The sequence below is a fragment of the Coenobita brevimanus genome, chromosome 71 (genome assembly GCF_032717465.1).
Source record: "Coenobita brevimanus isolate Jiangsu-jjx chromosome 71, ASM3271746v2, whole genome shotgun sequence".
Lineage (NCBI taxonomy): Eukaryota > Metazoa > Arthropoda > Malacostraca > Decapoda > Coenobitidae > Coenobita > Coenobita brevimanus.
This window is the reverse complement of record NC_137024.1, coordinates 58941890-58960287: the sequence shown is the minus strand read 5'-3', so window position 1 is coordinate 58960287 and position 18398 is coordinate 58941890. Positions and strand designations below refer to the sequence as shown.

General features: G+C 42.2%; 1 protein-coding gene across 1 annotated transcript; it reads left to right on the top strand.

Moving 5' to 3' along the window:
* The first annotated feature begins 709 nt into the window (after positions 1-709).
* Positions 710-17457, top strand: LOC145406807 (uncharacterized). The gene is made up of 8 exons (XM_080277904.1): positions 710-759; positions 6579-6678; positions 6721-6788; positions 9410-9508; positions 10706-11478; positions 12740-12948; positions 16086-16275; positions 16892-17457. Exons 1-8 carry the CDS (start codon positions 710-712, stop codon positions 17455-17457), a joined length of 2055 nt encoding a protein of 684 aa, XP_080134030.1.
* The last annotated feature ends 941 nt before the right edge of the window (positions 17458-18398 follow it).

The following is an 18398-nucleotide window of genomic DNA, read 5'->3' as shown; positions in this document are numbered from 1 at the left end:
GCGCTCCAATCGGATTGAGCCAGTGAAGGTTTATATCCAAGGGGTGGTTGGGGTTGATTGCTCATGTAATACCACTCAGGGACGAGTGAGGCTGGTCACTCTCATCTTAAATGTCGGGACTAACTGCTTAGCCCCGGGCTCCTACGCTTCTCGTGGGTCAGCGTAAGATTGGATGGTGGATGGATGGATTACTTCTAAAGGTATTATTGCTACCTATGAAGCCGATTTGCCTGTTTATCTTTATTTACAGCTCCAGTTGTATAGAAAAGTTACATTTTGGATCATATCCCTGACTAATGGTGAAGGCTGCCTGTGTTTTCCTATGTCCCAAACTGTATTCACATATCATCTGAGTACATACCCATCTCATTTCCCAAGTGTATTCTTATCACATCTGTATTGTTACATCTACTGAGTATAGTTCCCTGTCCCATTTCCAAAGTATGCTCTCATCTTATTACTTGAGTATACTGTATTTGTTCATCATGTGAGCTTATTTTCTCATCTAAGCATAATCTTACCTATTTTAAGGTATAGGTATATGCTCCTTATCTGAACAAATTCTCATCTAAGCATATTCTTATCTCATTTATGCCAGTGCTAATGTCATCTAAGCATTTATTCATCATATCTAAGTACCTTTTAATCTCCCCATAGGTGTGGCCTAGAGCAGCCTGCCCCATGCTGCTGCCACCCCCAACTCACTGCCATGGACGACCTACCTGCGCTGCACCTCACATCACCCCCTGCCAGCCTCTCGTACGACTATTTATCTGTTTGTCTCTCTGTCATTGTATAGGCTCATATTCTTTTTCATCTCGAAGCTTTTATAAGACCTCTTCCATGCTAATACGACTGCCAGCTGCCTCCCACCGTCATGGGCGATGTACCCACACTGCACCAAACATCACCATCTGCCAGCATCTCTTAAGACAGGTTGAATTGTCGTGGACAAACACTCGGAACAGGACTCGGACAGTGAATAAAATTGATGGGTGAAGAGATGAAAATATGACTTCCCCCCCCCTTTCCCCTCTAATAGAATTGAGCTACGTCCACGGTTTGAAAATTAAGTCATGGTTGCTTCAGATTCAAGAAACTTCAGTTATGAAGTAGGAATGAGTCTCCCTGATCACTTTATGAATCCACCATCCAGCCTGACTACACTTGGTCACCAGTTGAAGTGAAAGGTATCAGGGATCCTTGTCAGGTTAAGAATAAATGTGCTATTGTAGTCGCCATGGTTTATTGGCTTAGAGATCACAATATTGACTGTAGGTTAAACTTTGATTCCTGCCCAGGAGCCATTGTTTGATGTCAGGAAGTGCATGTGGTCTCAGGTGCTACATGCTACTTTTAAGAATGGTCCTTAATGCCCTTAATACAAAGGCATTGCTTATTTTGGCAACCCTCAGACAATTTTATTAGGCTTTGGTTAAGAATCAGGTTGTGAAGAGGTTAATGGAGACTGTTTCTAACTCCAGCACTTCAAAAGGCCTCTCCAGAATTAACAAAATCACTTGGAGGTAGCAAGAGTAAAATAATGTCATTGGACTGAAGGGCTTCAATAGGGGCACCAGTAATTCCTTAACCCATCAGAAGAGTTTTTTTTTTTTTTTTTTTTTTTTTTTTTTTGTGTCCGACTCTGGGCAAAGGCTTCAGGGCCTATATCTTGGGGGCAGTAGCCTATCCCAAGGCCCAGTAGTCCTCCTACACCTCCACATGTCACCACTTCGGCGCTAACACCCACCGTCCATATTGAATACATGCTAGGGCTGTCTCATACAGGACTGGTGTATTGGTATTAGCGGGGGTATTTTTACGACATGTCGGCGGGTCATCTGGTAGATCAGGAAAGTCTGCTTTTAATGAAATTCAAATCCTTAACCTGTCCCCTGCCCCAGCCAGGATTCGAACCTGGGTCCATCAGGACTGCAAGCCGCCTCTCTACCGATTCAGCCATAACATAAAAATGGTACCATATTGCATAATTTACTAATACTATTATGCTTTCCTATTCTTATTTTTTAATATTTTTGGAGTTTAATGTCTGTGGGCTGCAGCCAAGAATGTTTAAAATTTTTAATGATTAATGAATGGATATTTGGCCTTTTGCACTTGGCACTGGTTATATTTCTCTTGTTTTCACGTGTTTTCATTTCCTTATTTTTTCTCCCCACCATTTGCTTTGAGGAAATCTAGGTTTAAGATGATGGTAGTAAGTAGTATTATGATGATGATGATGATTGATTAATTCTCCATTATGGTTGTTTAGTTTGGCTGTGACAGTGATGGTTATGAAGGTAAAATGATCAGATTAGTGTTTTAATTAGTGCTGCTGATGATGATGATGAAATTATTAATTGTAGTATTTTATTTGGCTGTGATGGTGATAATGATGATGAATAAATTATTTTGTGTGGCTGTTACAGTATCGTCACGTTTCACTGAGGTAAACAAGATAAGAGTGATGCTTTAATCCTGTTAGTAGGTGGGCCCAGATGCTAGGTATGGCCGTTATAGCACAGCTGGGGCTTCACAGAGACAGACAGACAAGGAGGCTGGCAGACAGACGTACACACATGCTCATGTGCACATGCATACATGCATACACATGCATGCACACACATACATACACATAAAATACATTGCAATACTTTATTAAATCTTTTGCCACAAGAAGTCATTCTTAAGCTGATTAGAATTATCTGTCAATATCAAGAATAAATGCTGTATTAGAGGGTGGTATTTTTACATGAACTAGTAGAGATGATTTCTACGCCTATGTTGGTTTTTGTTGCTCCCAGATTATATTCAGCTTATGAGAACACCCAAGCAAGAAAGTGATTAATAAGAGCTATATCTTACTTCCTCAGCTCAGAAATTCTCTCCTGAGCTGAATAAAAGTATCTGAATGCTGTATAGCTATAATAAACTGAAAACAGTGTCATTGGACTGGAATAGCTAAGCTGTCAAAAAATTGTGTGGGAGTAGCAGTAGTAAAACACAGGTCATCATGATACTGAAGAGGTTAACCTGTTCTCTCCGATAGCATAATTTTTGGTTTATACTTCCCAACACAAAACAGTTTTATTAAGTTAGGAAAGAACTGGAGGGGTGAGATATACCCATCATTAACCCATTCAGTACAAATAAATCTCGTCAAACCATAATTAATAATCTACCCCTAGGAGTAAAGTAATAAAAAATACATTCTCCAATTGAAGACGGTAGAACTCATTATGCTGATGGAGTTGAGGGACAGTTGTGTGACAGGTAGTGGGGGCAGTCTGGTTATATCTGTGGTACCACATGAAGGCCTCTTTCTCCAACACAAGTGCGTCCCCACAACGCACTAATAAAGAAGGGCATCTGTATAACCGGACAGTTAAGGCTTTCTGGTTGTATCTAGTATGTCTCTATGATGCATAAATAAAGAGGATGGTGTCTGTAGTCAAGTATTTATATCGATGCTACAATATGAAGGCATCCCTCTCCAGCCATCATGACACAGTAATAAAAAAGGAGAACAGATGAAGAAGTGGGCTGGTGTAAGTTGTGGGGTTTCATCTCACAATACAGATGATCACACATACCTTGGCCTCCCCAGCTCAGTGTTGTGCCACACCTGTCCAGCTGAGCTCAATAGTTACCTTACATTCTTGAAACTGTAGGACCATATACTGAGTGGCATAGGAGACTATATAGCACCTCTTTCACGGCAATTTACCTTGTATATTACACATTTACAACCTGTGTGCTGTTCATCAACATGGTCTGCAACAATAACATACAAAAAGGTATTATAATGTAATATGCTGAATACACTGATCAGGAAGAGGTATTACAAGATCTCCAAAGCCACTTATAAAACTGTCCTGTGTGAAAATGTAATATGTTGCTTAGCTGCTTCTGATAATCAAGAGGATTAGAGTCTCACTTTGTGAATTTAGAACCCAAAATGCATGAAGTGGTTATTGGCTGGACCTATACCAAGATATGGAGTATCAGGAAAGCCAAGCTACAGTTTTTTTTTTTTTTTTTTTGGGGGGGGAGTATTGGCTGGACCTATACCAAGATATGAAATATCAGGAAAGCCAAGCTACTTTTTTTTTTTTTTTTGAGGGGGCAGTGGGGAGGTGAGAGAATATAATGCAGTGGTGGACTGGACTTTTATATGTGTTTGTGATGGTAAAAGTCAGAGAGAATGTTACACATGAGTATTGTAAATGAAATTAACTTTGTGATGAAAGCTTGGAAACGCAACCACACAGACTCTTACTATGGTATGTTGTTAATATTGTTATTGTCGTTGTTGCAATCCCAGGCTTATCTAGACATGAACCAGTGAACTCCAGGAAACTGGTTATTGTAGTCAGGCACTCCCAGAGCTCCCTAGTTGAGGTTAAGAGATTGTGTTGTGAAAGCGAGGTACTTGAGGTGAGGAGGTGTGTTGTAGTCTTAGGGGTTGCCTTACAGTTAGGACATAGTAGATTCTTTGCAAGTTATATTTTATTTCAGTGTGGAAGCAGGAAAAGGTAGTAGATTCTTTATATCTGGCTAGGTGCACGCTTGTCCCGCAGGGAAGGGCAATTTCTCTGGGATGATTGTCTGCTGGGGTTTCATGAAGGATGCTGTCTGACTGGAAGTTTTAGGTGGCTGTGTGTTTATGTATGTATTGGTGAAGTATAGTTTTAGGCGGAGGAAGAGGGATGTTGTGGAGACAGTCTGTGTACTGCTGGATTTTTCTTTGTTTATGTCAATTTGAGTTTTATTAATCCTGACTCCTCACTGCAAATCCTGAGTGGTTAATAATGAACAGTTGTGTGTTATGTGAAAAGTTGTCGTATTTTGATTAATAGCTTTATGGTGGAAAAACAAGTTCATTGAAAGTGTGGGAACCCTTTGATTGCTGTGATAATCTAAACCATTTGGTGTGAGCCTAAATATAATCCCTGGGTTTACCAGTGGCAGAGGATGGGGACTCACAATGGTATATGAAACCACTGACAGCTGTGATTTCTCTCATTTGAACAAACAAGATCATCTGATGTTAGACTGAATACCATACCAGAGGGTTAAACAAGAATTTACACTCCCATAGCTCTTTTATGTTAACCTGACCCAGAGTTTTGTCTTTTTGTAGCCTAGTTCAGGTTCAGTAGCTAAATGACAAATTTAAAACAGTTATACAGCAGCTCTGTGTACTTTCTATATGACTTTTCACGACTAGTATCAGATAATAATATTGACCTGTTGTTACAGCTTAGCGGTGAGGATAGAGAGAGAATAAAAGAAGGTCAGGTTAAGATGAAAGGAATGCAGTAGTGAGTGTGCTTATGATGACGGGCATTAAACCCTTTAATATGGCTGTGTCCCTTTTAAATTTCTGTTCCTGTTACCAGACAAGTTTATTCAGTTTTGGAAGGGTGTCTCACAGTGGAGGAGTTTTTCAAGGCTATGTATGACCCTTCCAGTTTGAAAAGTACTGTATATCCTAACCTGCATATAATTGTCAGGATATAGCAAGAATTTAGTGAAAAGAAAATAACGTTCCTTTGCTGAATGGGTTAATGTTGTGGAGTTTATTGGTTCTGCATCTGTGTATGGGGAGACGACAACCCATTCTTTTCACCATCCCATCTGGCAAAATGGGGTCAGTATGAGTATATTATAGACTAGGTTTTTAGTAAAGTAATAGTTTACTGTTGAATAAATATGGTGTCATTATCACTTTCTAGATGCACAGATTTAAAACTTGTTGCAGAGTGTTATTAGGGCTGTTATGCCTGACAGATTGATTGATTAATTAAAGCACCATTTAGACCCCTCACCCCCTTTAAGCAGATCTCACTGTATTGTATATAAGGTCAAGGTTTAGGCAAAGGTGACTAGTGTCTGAAGAACTCTGAAGTGAGTAATAATTACCTCTAAGCAAATGAAGGCCCATACTGCTAAATGGTGCTTGTTATAATTTATTTGGATAGATTGTAGCTGTCTGTTTCTTAGTCACATTGCAACATAGATAGTGCTGTATTTGTACTTGGCTATTTATATATATATATTTATATTACACAATTCCTGTGTAATATATATATATATTTTTAGTTTTTAACTTTTCAGGTTTCTTTATTTCTCTGACCCCTTCAGTGTAATAGGTCTGTTAAGTAGATGAAAATCATCTGTGTGTAGCCAGAATAGAGTAGAAAAGTTGTCCACATATTGAAGGAATTGTTCATAATCCTTTTTGTCCAGCTTGTCTCAAAAGGGATATCCCTTTACTGAGTCAGATTAAGATAAAATAAGATATCCGTATACTGAATCAGAAGGAAATAAACAGACACTTTAATGGGTATATGGTAGCATACTTTAGTGACAAAATATCAGAAATTAAAACTGATTCTTTGTTGCCATGCAGCTGTCTGTTTAGTTAGCAATTTTCAGACCTCTTTATTTTGAAGGGGTTATTGTATGTTCATGCTTAGTTTGCTAGCTTGTTTGAAAAGTACTGCTATATGTGTACAGTACAGGTACAGTTCAGTAGTGTACACTGAGGTTGGCTGTGTTATCGTTGACAGGGACGGTTTGCTGGCTCCGCGGGTGTCAACGCCACCAGTACCCCGGCCCCGCAAGACCCCCTCCTCCTCCTCCTCTTCCCCCCTGGCCCTCACCTCCACCCCCAAGACCCCCTCCACCAACCCTAGGCACCCTCCACCTGCCCCCACCACCCGCCACCTGCCCCCTGCACCCCACACCACTACCACCAACGGCTACGACCGCCACCACAAGTGAGTGTCTGTGCTCACCTTTCTTGCCTGGCCTCACTGCACCTCTCATTTTCTTCCTCACCTCTCATCCTCTATCTTACTGTTTGCCTTCATCCTCACTTTTCACCTCCTCCATACCTCACTTCTTGTCCTCTGCCTCACCTCTCATCCTCGGCTTCACCTCTCGCCTGCTGCCTAAACTTTCCCCCCAGGCCTCACCTCTTGCCCTCCTCTTCACCTTGCTTCTTATCCTCTGCCTCTCCCTTTGTCCTCTTCACTTCATCTTTCATCCCTTTCCCCTCTTCTCTTCCTCTGTCTCATCTCTTGCCCACTGCCTATTGTCTTGCCCCCTGCTTCTCCTCTTGTCCTCCTCCAGTTGTCTCCTTTTATTCTCTACCTCACCTCTTATCCTGAACATGTCCCATCGTCCTCTACTTCCCCTCTCATCCCTGGGTTCACCTCACACACTTCCTTGGACTTTCTCATGCTTGTGTTTTCCTTATATTGTATCCTTTTCTTCCTTGCTCATCCAGTCATTTTCTCTGCCTGCTTTCCTCATTGCTTTTTTTCCATGTATCTCTTTTGCTGTCTTCCTAATTCATGTATTTCCTTGTATCCCTTGCTTTCTTCCTTCTTAAATCCTTTTTTGTCTCTGTATCCATTCCTTCCCTCTTTCCTTTCATCTTTCTTTCCTTCCTTCCTCTCCTTTCTTTTAATGCCAGTCTTTTGTATGGATCCTTTCCTTCCTTCTGTCCACTCATTATATTTTAGCTGTAATTTTTCCCTGCTACTCCATATTTTTTTCTTGGTGTGATAGTTTCCCAATTAAGAAATTGCTTGAATGTAACTAATCTGTAAACATTATATATACCCTGGAAAATCTTAATGAAAAGCATTAAACCTTCACTGTTCATCTGGTAGAAGTGTTGGAATAAAATAGTTTAACAGCCAGAGTAAAAAATAAGTGCAACAGTACCACTTAAAGGGTTAATGTATTAAGAATAAAAAGTCTCAACTGTCTTTAATAAATTTATGCTCTGGAATATATCTGCCCCAGACATCATACCATAAACTTTTGTAACAAGACAAAATATGATGAAATTAATAAAGCCAAAAACATAATGCAGCAAAGCTTTATATACAGAAGTTCAGAAAATGCACAGACTTTATTAAACGTTTTATAGAAAAGTTGGGATGTTATGTTTGTGTAAAAATCTTGTTGCTCCATGTGGATACTGTGGTAAATAAGTTAGGTGGGGTTTACCGCACATTTTTCAAGTTCTTTACTGACAGCGTGCTGCCTGCATTAGGTAGCACATTGTACATATATAGGCAGTATTTTTGAGGCTTCATTTGAGACAGACTGTTTAGAGCTAGAGCTAAGGTTGGTGCCGCAGTATAGAGTTAAAATTGGTGTCATGCGTTTTATTTTACCCGTCATTACATGACCATCTTATTTTATTTTATTCCTGTTACAGTATTTACAGGTGATGATGTTAACCTTGAGGGGTGGTTTTCAAACTGGAGGGTTTGGCTACAGCCTTGATTAACCCCTGCACTATTAAAGGTTCATCCTAAGTTGGATACAATTGTTTGATGTTGGCCAAGTGTGGCATTCCCAAAAAGATTTACAATTGATTTCTTGTTGTAACTGAACATCATAGAGAAATGGAGAGATTCTTTTCTTGTTCTTGCAGCTGAAAAATATATAATCTTTTATAATAGTCCTCTCATAAGCAGTACAGTATTTGTTTTCTAGGAAGAACAAAAAACTTGGGAAGACCCAGTATTCTCCTTTCCTTGCCCTTCCTGGGAAAACATATCACAGTTACATCAGGGTTTTGACCGTAAATAGGTTAGAAAATCTCACTCCAGGGTAGAATACATGGACGATGTCCTCAGGTGAAAGGCTGTACTAGGCGACAGCCTCGTACTGTAGTGAGAATTTGCTGATGCTCCACTTTCACTGAGCATTAGGGCATTACTGTGTTATTAGCAGCCATACTAGTGTCTGTTGTTGGACTGTAACGTGGAACTGGGGAAGTGTGGTTGATTCAGGTAGATATTGTACAGTGTGTGATATGTGTCGCGAGTGAAAAGGGATCCAGAGTTCAGGTGTACAGAGGATGAAAGTGGGAGAAGTCATGTACAGAGAGTGAGGTGATGTAACAACAAGAGCCAGCGTGGAGAGTGTGATAATTGAAGTGGAAAGGGTTAGAAGTGATGAGATGATGAAAAGACTGTCATATTGAGTTGTGGTGAGTGTGAAGGAAGCAATGTGGAGTGTGAGATGTCTTAATGAATATGATAGGTAAAGTGGAAAGTAAGAAAATTTACAAAATGATGATGTGAAATGTCAGTGAGACATTTAATTATGATGAATTTGGAAAAGGTGATGTAAAGGGTGAGATGCGATTATGTTCATGAGATTCAGATGTTTAGAGGAATTATGCTGGATAATGAAAGTGTTGTATATTCCTGGTATCAAGTATTTCCATATGAGGTTACAATTTTTCCACTGGAATAATTCATGCGACCGAAATCAAGACATGTTTAGGTGTCTGTTGTCTTAAGGTGATGTGTACAAGAGAATCAAATGTTTATTTTCGTGAGGTGATGCTTTCCTTCCTTGACCACAGCAGAAGTTGTCGAGGCCAGCATGGGATGCAGCGCGCCCCCTCCCTGGACTCGGCTACACCTCTGTCCCCCATCACTCAGCACCGGGGGAATCATAGTGACAGGTCAGTCTGGGTCAAAAGCCAGGTCTCCTCAGGTGAAAAGAAAAGTGGATAACTTAAGTGAGTGGCTAGAATGGATTTTGTTTCTGTTTACCATTCATCATTTTGTTCATTACTTTGCTCCCTTTATAAAGGCTCTGACATGCATGTATGCATTGACCATGGTCACCTAATGGCGACTTTCCATCCTGCACAGTCCTTAGCAATGTGTCTCATCAGTATCTTTACCCAGAGGTCACACTCGGTGACCTTGTCATAAGTCTTTTTTCGGTAAACCTGTCACAATTGTACCCTCAGTGTTGACACCTCTCACCCTTCACACCTGGTTGTCACCCTCCATCCTCTCCACATGCCCTAACCATCTTAATCTACCCCTCTCATCACAACACTAATACATGCAAGTTCCATTCTTTTCCTCACCTCTTCATTTGCAGTCCTAACCCCCACAGACCCATCATTCAAGGACGTACTGGACATCCATATAATCATTCCCATCTCTGTATATCTGAGCCTGTGAATATCCTATTCCTTTATTGTCCAAGTCTCACTGCTGTACATTACATTCAACACATATGCTGCATACAAGGACCCCTTAGAGCAGGGGAGCCCTCTCAGTGTCAGGAGGGGCAATAACTCTCTAAATTTCGTCCAGCTACTCCTTACCCTTGCTATTGAGCTAGCCCCAAACCCAGTTCGAGCACATATCATGTCCCTCAAATAACAAAACTCCCACACTCTCAAGAGGCTTTCCAGCAAGATTAATCCTTTCCACCTTCTCTATTGTTTATGCTTATCTTTACATACCACACCCTCAAAATCAGCATTACAGTGTTTCATAGCATATCCCTAATACCTCTGTGCCCCTTATGCACCCACTTATCACAAACGCTGCTTAAAATGGAGGTATTTTATGTTAAAACAGAACCAAAGGTTGGAAACATACAGAAAATTGTATTTTCTAGAGGTAGATACACAAGGGACATCTCTCACAAAGATTTGTTCATATCATAAAGCCTGGAGACGTTGCATTTAAAAGACTTTAGATCATAGGTAAAGGGAGATACAGATTGATGGAAGTAGTTCCAGATGACACCCACATAGGCTACTCTACTGAAGCTGTTTCTTAAGAGAAGTACCGTATATAATTAGTCTTGTATTATTATTACAATATATTGTGTCACATCTGTGTCATTGTTACAGTGAGAGTGAGGGTGAAAGCAGCCCATCCTGGCACCGGCGTAGCGCCCCTCGTCTTGGCTGCTCCTCCCATCCTCACCCCCGCCACCACAGGAAGCCCCAGTACTCCCACAGCCTCCCTGGCACCCCTAGGGTCAACGGGGGCTCCCACCATCATCCGCACCATCACCACCACCACCACAATGGCACCCCAACCACCCCACACACTGTCCTGCCATCACTGCAGGCCCCCCAAGACCCTCTCTCACCCTCCACAAGTCACTATGTCACCTGTCCTGCGGGCGTCAGTCACCTAGAGAGCTCAGTCTTCAGTAGTGGGGAGTGCCAAGCGGGAGGTGCCATTGACTACAGCAGTCTACCCCTCCCAGAAGACAGTCATGAATCCAGCGTTCGTCCATCGCATATAAGTCGGCATCTGAGTGAGCCTTGTATCCCACAAGCTCGCCATCGCTCCCCAGTTCGCGCCCCAAGATTACGGGGTGGCCGGGTCATTGGAGGGCCAGTCAGGAGGGAGAGTGTGGCCATGGACAATATCAGGGAGAGTGGACAGAGTGAGGGGGAGGGGGAAGGGGAAGAGATGTATGGATTAGGGGCAGGAGCAACATTAGAGGTGCAGTGGAGGTTCATACAGACATTAGTGGCTGAACTCAATACCACCAAGGCTGCCCACCGCCGCCTTCTGGCTGAGCTGCACCAGGCCAGGATGGAGGCACAGGTCTTGAGGGCCACACTGGATGCATATACTGATGCAGGCCTTCACCCCGGCTCCATCACAGGTGACACATCTGCTTGACCACACTGCAGCTTCTTAACTGTTGTCTATAATCCACTGGCATTGTTCTCATATATCCCTCTCTGGGCTGTCATATGCATTTTATGCTCATGAAGTATACCTCCTCGAGAGGTTTTCATATGTGGAGAACACATATGAAGTCTGCTACTAAATAGTTATAGAAACTTAAATGCTGCCTTATGTCAGGCAATCCAGCACACTAACAGTAATGCAATGGGGGGGGGAGGAGTTAACACCATGTAAAGAGGATGTGAGGGATGAGGGAAGGTACAGTACAAAATATATTTTGGGCAAGGCAAGCAAAACTGCCAGGTCCCTCAAGAATCACCCAGCCTTCCATCCAACCATGAGTTAGGTTAAGGTTGTTTCACTTAAGGTAACATTTTGCCTACTGTACACACATCCCAAAGTTTTGCTATGAGAAATAATGGAGTATAAAGGCTTTGTAGTCCTCATTGTAAGTCTAAGATGTGTTTTAAAATACCCGTATAGCTTTTCCAAACAATTGGTACTTTAGATGGGCTGAAAGTGGCAGATCTGCTGTATAGATAGGAAGGAAATGTAGTTGACAATTTTTCTGTATTTCACGGTGGACTATAGTCGCTGCTTGCGACTCTGAGGTTGTTATTATCATGCCCTGGCAACCTGCCATTCAAAAGTGCATCTGATTTTGTGTATAATATGAGACACGTGATTTGCATATAATATATTCATGCATAATAACATGATTCGTGTATCATATGATATGAAATCAGACGCACTTTTGAATGTTAGGTTGCCAGGGTACGATAATGACAACCTCAGAGTCATGCGCCGCGACTAAAGTAGTAAAGATGAATGTCAGAAAGGCAGCCTCTAGTGAGGACTTATGGTGCTTATTCAGTGTTCCCTTCAATTTAATGACATTTGACCATCAACTGAACTGAAAGGCTTTAGGGATCTTTGTCAGTTAGAAATAATTCTCAATAGGAACGCAACCACTGTACAGTGTAATGTTATGTGATGAATTACTGTAGTAATAATATAGTAGTTGCAGCCTCATGCTAATCTGAGATGTGATCCCAGTGGACTACAGGCTCAAGTTGCCCTTCTTCTGCAGTCTGCTATCCTCCTTTCAGGGGACAGGGAAGTAGTTGAAGGACATTTGTATACCAGGCAGTTGAACCTTCTGCTTATATGGGTGCCACCACATGGAGGCATCCATCTTAAGCACCAGGAATTACTTACTTATCATGCCCCTGCAGAAATGGTGGGACAGATCCACGCAGCTCAGAAGGTGCGAGATGAGGCCATGATGGCGCGGATAAAGTTGGCCAATGAGGAGAGAGATGCCGCCCTTACCCACAGCCGGGCCATGCTGGAGCGCCTCAGTCTCTCTCCCCGCAGCTCCGAGCCTCAACATCTCACCACCCCACCAGGGGGAGGCCTTGAGATTACTACAGCCGCTGAACTGGTGAGATTTTTTGTTCGTCATTATCACCATCATCATCGTCATCATCATAGTCATCATTGATTGTTTACATGTTCAGCCACAACCAGCCATATCCTATGTATTGGCATGACGCAGATTCCACATTACCCTACCAGTATATCTGAGAGAGAAAGGAATTAGAACCCTACACTTATAGTAAACACGTCAGGTTTCAAAACTTCCTAGCCTACACAGTGGTATCATCACAGGCAAGCTGCAAAAGAGCATAAAATTCTGAGCTGTAACACCTCAGTCAGTGTGTTCTAAATCTCTCCTAATGCAGACAAATAATCCATGCACAGATGCATTTGTGAGACTGAAGTGTAATGTTGATGAAGGTTGATCATGATGATTAACAATGTTGACTGAGAAAGCCACTGCTCTTTGCCCCATCAGGAGCACCAACAGCAGCAGCAACGACAGCAGCACTCTGGTGGCAACAGCAGCTCCAGCTCTCCCCACCGTCACCATCATCGCCACCACCACCACCATCACGCCACCACCACAAACGAAGTAACCACACACACCACCACCACCACTGCCACACCTCAGGTACCTCACTCTTAATTTAGCTGTGGATGGTGAATAGACAGGATTACCAGCATAGGAATTTTAAATAGTTGGTTTGTTTTTACTCGTACACGATAGAGCTAAGCCACTCACACAACATTGATACTAAATTCTGGCCTCATGAAATACAATGAGCCTTGGTTATGAGGCAGGAATAGACCTCCTTGATTACTAGTGAAATCAACCCTCCAGCCTTCTTATGCTTGGCCATTAACTGAGATAAGCTATAAGAAAATCATTGTCATGTTAGAAGACCTGCAGCATAGTATGTGTGGCACGCATTTTTTGAATCCCTTCATATTGGTGATGTCATTTGAATTTCATTCGTATTACCTCTAGATGATTTTATTAAGGTTCAGGGAGACTTCTTGTCTTGAAAGGGTTTATGAAGTCTACATAATTATAACCTTTAATTTGGAAAGTTACTCAAAGTGAATACATCATATGGAGGTAGCAAGAAGAGAATTAAAACTGACATCTCCAGACTGAAGACATTAACTTGAAATGGCTCAGACAGTTGTATATGTATGTGCCAGTACTGAATAATGTAATGACTGTCTGCATCACTGCTTTTCTTAGCTGAATTAGGCTGTCTCATGACAGCAAGAATAAACAAAATACCTATGCCTTCAAGCTGAAAGGGATAATAAATTGCAGTACAGCAGGTGTAAAAGTCTATTTAAGTCTAGAAAATTATAGACAGAGTGTAAGCAATCAGGAGACTCAGATGTCCTCATGCTAGCCATTCACTGAAAATTAAAGCGTAAAAGCATCTTCTATTCTGCTTACAAGAAATCTCTTGGACTAAAGCAGTTGGGAAAATTTCTTTTAACTATTCATTTCAATGACCCTTTCTTATTTTGTTCAGGCTACTGTTCATCATCATCATCATCATCTAATCCATTGTTGCCCCATGAGGAGCTTAGGAGCCCGGGGCTAGAGAAATATGACATTTAAGACGAGAATGACCAACCTCATTCATTCATGAGTGGCATAACATGAGCAATAAACCCCAACCACCTCTTGGATATAAACCTGCACTGACTCAGTCTGATTGGAGCATCTTAATTACCCACTAAACCACCAGACACCATAATTTGGTTATATGGTTACCACAAGCATAATAAATGGTTTCTTGGTGTACTGGAAACCATGTGGCTTGTCACTTAATGTAGTGTCACCTGTAGACAGAAGGAAGAGGAAAGAAAGACAGAAGAGGAAGGAAACTATTAAGTAATTTATATTCAGTTCAAGAGAGTCTGACTCTGTCCGATATGTTTATGTGAAGCTACAGTCAGTGGTGAATGTTTTTGGCGTATCAGATAGGGCCAGGATTCCAGGAGCTTGAAAGGTGAGTGAAGGGAAGTGTGGCCCATTGGATTGGGCAAGTTTGGGTTGTCTGGATGTTGCTACTCCTCACCCTGCCTAGGGTGGGAAAGGAGGTCTGGATGATGATGATGAGGAGGAGAGTCTAAAGGGTGGTAGGGGTTAATGGCTTACATAATGCTTCTCAGGGGCAAGGAAATTGTCAGTTGCCTTAAATTTCTAGACCAAGTAGCTTAGCCCTTAGCCTCTTTGTTCCTGAGAGGACAATAAAGGATTGGATGATAGTTGGATGAAGAAACCATTTGGACTGAAGAATCCGAATTAGTACAGTTTTATAATATTTTCAGTTAAGCATATCTTGATTAGCTGTATAGTAATGGATTCTTGTAGGATGTTTATTGATGCTTCCCTCCTCCTATTGCATTGACCTCCCTTCTCCCCTGGCAGTGCTAGCTGGCTTGATGGAGATCTGGTGTCGGCCTTGCATGTTGCTGCAGTTGTCATGCATGTTCTGCTCCACTCTGGTACCGTCTTGCACACCAACTCTTCACCCGTCTCACCTCACACTGAGCGCGTCCCAGTGCCAACTTTTAAATACTATAACATACAAATTATATGGGTGTGATATGCAAAACAATTGGCTAAGGAAAAATTGCTATGAAATATTCCATCCCAGCTTGAATACAACCTATTAAAGTGTTCAGTGATGCTTCGCACCCCCACTGCACTGCTGGAGGTTTAGTGTCAGCTTTGCATGTTGCTGCCTGTTCCATGCTAGGTATTACTCCACTTTTATAATTTTGCATGCCAATGCTTCACCTGGTTAGCCTCACACTGAACATCTGGCAGACTTATGCCAGCTTAATCTCCTATGCTGTGTTCAGCAATAATGTTTTTAACAAGATTTATACTAGGTTAGGTTTTGTTTTTTTTATTATATACTCTAAGGCACAGTCAAATTTTGAACTGTACAGTGTAGTGTGTATTGAGCAGCTTACAAAATGCACTTCCCTATGTGAAAAATATCTTTTATACCTCACAGGACTTAGCCCAAAGCCAATCATATGACAAGTCACATCACATCCAGCATTGTGATGCCATGCTCTGTCACTTGATGAGGCCTTGTTCAATTCTAGAGAGGTATATAAAACTGTGATTTGTGATACAAAAGATGTGTAGGAGGTGAGGATGGTGTTGGAGGTTACTAAAAATATGGGTGTTAGGGCCATGCCGAGGCCGTCACTCTGGCTCAGCTGGCGGCGCTGGAGGAGGAGGTACGGACGCTGCGCCAAGCTACTGCAACTGCTGCTGCAAACACCACTGCAGCTGCTACCACAGCCACCAACACCACAGCATCAAGCCATCATAGCCAGCAGGATGGAGAAGGGGAGGCAGGGACATCCAGTGGTCAGGGTGAGTCATGGCAGTGAGGTTGGTAAAATTGTGACCATATATACCAGTGCAGTATCTATTCCGCCACTGATAGAGGGTATGGAGCCTGTCCCACCAGGATTGGACTCCAAGTCACCATTTGGATAACTCCTCAGCATATGTAAGCAAGCACTGGTTTGGCAAAAATGTACTAAAAAAATGTTTGAAGTGAGTGAAACATTCATTTGACTCATGATTGAAGGAATATAAGCATCCAAGAGAGAGTCGCTTGTCTTCAGAACATTATTATCATGAATAAAGCAACTGTAAGTAAAAAAAATAATAACTTCATAGATCAGTATCATAATAGTTATAGTGTAGTGTCATATGAGAACTGCCTTTATAATTAAGAGACACCTCTATTTTTTTTAACCTGATAGTCAGCAGAATTCTCTCTCTTAAATAAATCTAGGTGTATTTTATATATACTATTTCCCGACAGTTTTGTTCAGCTCAGAGGAGTCTTTGAACTGGAGGGGTTAGATATAGCCTTCATTAACGTCATCAGAAATCCTTCTAAAATACATTACAGGATTCAGAAGAAATAACCTGAAGTCCATCATTGGATTGTAGGTGTTAACTGTATGGCTTGTAGCAGGTGGAGGTGGAGTGTGCAGTCAGTGTGTGGAGTGTGGGTGGACAGGCAAGTCAGGCGGTGAGGGTGCGGCACGTGGGCAGCTGGAGGAGCAATGTGCCAGGCTGGAATGTCTGGCGGCAGCACTACGGCACAAGATCACTGGCCTCAGTCTGGCCCAGCCCAGTACTAAGGTCACACTGGTGGACTTGGCCCTCCACCCCCAGGCTACCCTTCCTGCCGATACTACCCAGGGCCACCACCATCACAGCCACAACCACAGGGCCTCAACATCATCTGAGGGAGATCCGCGTGACAGCCTGTCTTCTTTGGAATCAGTGGAGACAGCTTCAGCATCATCCTGGAGGCGGGGGGAGGTACCAGGGGTAGCCAGCAGTCGACCACAAACAGGCACGGTACACTCAAGTTACCTGTTCCTGCATCACGGGGCTGGACACCAAGAGAACTCGGGATCCTCTCCACCAACCTCCTCCCCACACCACCACTGCCATAACAACACCAAGACTGGGGAGAGAGACCCCAGGAACATCCCAGGGGTCACCATTGTCGGACCTATTACTGAACTCTGATCATACGACCTCTTCTGTAGGCAGTTTGTTTTTACCTGACTGATTTGGGCTACTACTGCAGCCTGTATGCCAAGTCGCGGTTGCATGAGATTTAATGAGCGATAGTCATGAGGTAGGAATGAGTCTTGTTGGTTAACACAAATATTAGCCGTACAGTCTTACTACACTTGGCCGAACACCTGAAGAGAGAAAGGCTAAAGATCTTTGTCAGGGTAGAAAAAAATGTACTGTAGTTGCAGATTTCCTTCATAATTGAAGCACGTGTGTTTTTTGGTGGCAATAAATCATAGAGTAGGAAATGTGAATATAAGTGATGAAAAATGTGCTCAATGAAGTTCAGTACAGTGTACATCAGTCATGCTCACGATGCACAGTCAAGCTGAGAAACCTGTCTCTGAATTTCTGTTGCTTCATCCTGTATTCCCCCATCAGAAGCATATGGTTCTGGGGTTTGGCAGCTTATTGTAGACATTGAAGTAAGAGTGACCGATCACTCATCCATAAGTAGCATTATGTGAGCAATAAATCTCAGTCATTCCTTTGGTTTAAACTCTTATGGGCCACATCTAGCTGGAGGGTCTTGAATCAGTAAACCACAGTAGGTGTCAGACCATAAGGAGACACTGAATGAGATACCCAGCGCAGTACCAAGTTTTCTCTATTTTTCCCCACCCAGGCACTCAGGAGATACTATTCACAAGGACTGTTAAATCTCTGAGCTGCCTTGTCCGTCCTGCCTATTGTACACTTGTGATAGAATTTGCCTTGCCGTCCTGGTCTGGAGATGCATTGTACACAAGACAGAACAACTCAGACTTATTCTGGGTGGCATTTTGAAGATTTTATAGCACCTCTTTCTCGGCTATTTACTTTGCCTGTTACAACATATCCTCTAGTATGTCACTGATACAGACTATGTTGATACTGAGATGTAATAAAAA

Bases quoted from the DNA above. Each gene is read 5' to 3' on its own strand.
- LOC145406807 (XM_080277904.1), top strand. From the start codon at position 710: ATGGACGACCTACCTGCGCTGCACCTCACATCACCCCCTGCCAGCCTC. The intron at 6,789-9,409 runs GTGAGTGTCTGT...TGACCACAGCAG, and splicing joins GGCTACGACCGCCACCACAA to AAGTTGTCGAGGCCAGCATG. The intron at 12,949-16,085 runs GTGAGATTTTTT...TATGGGTGTTAG, and splicing joins TTACTACAGCCGCTGAACTG to GGCCATGCCGAGGCCGTCAC.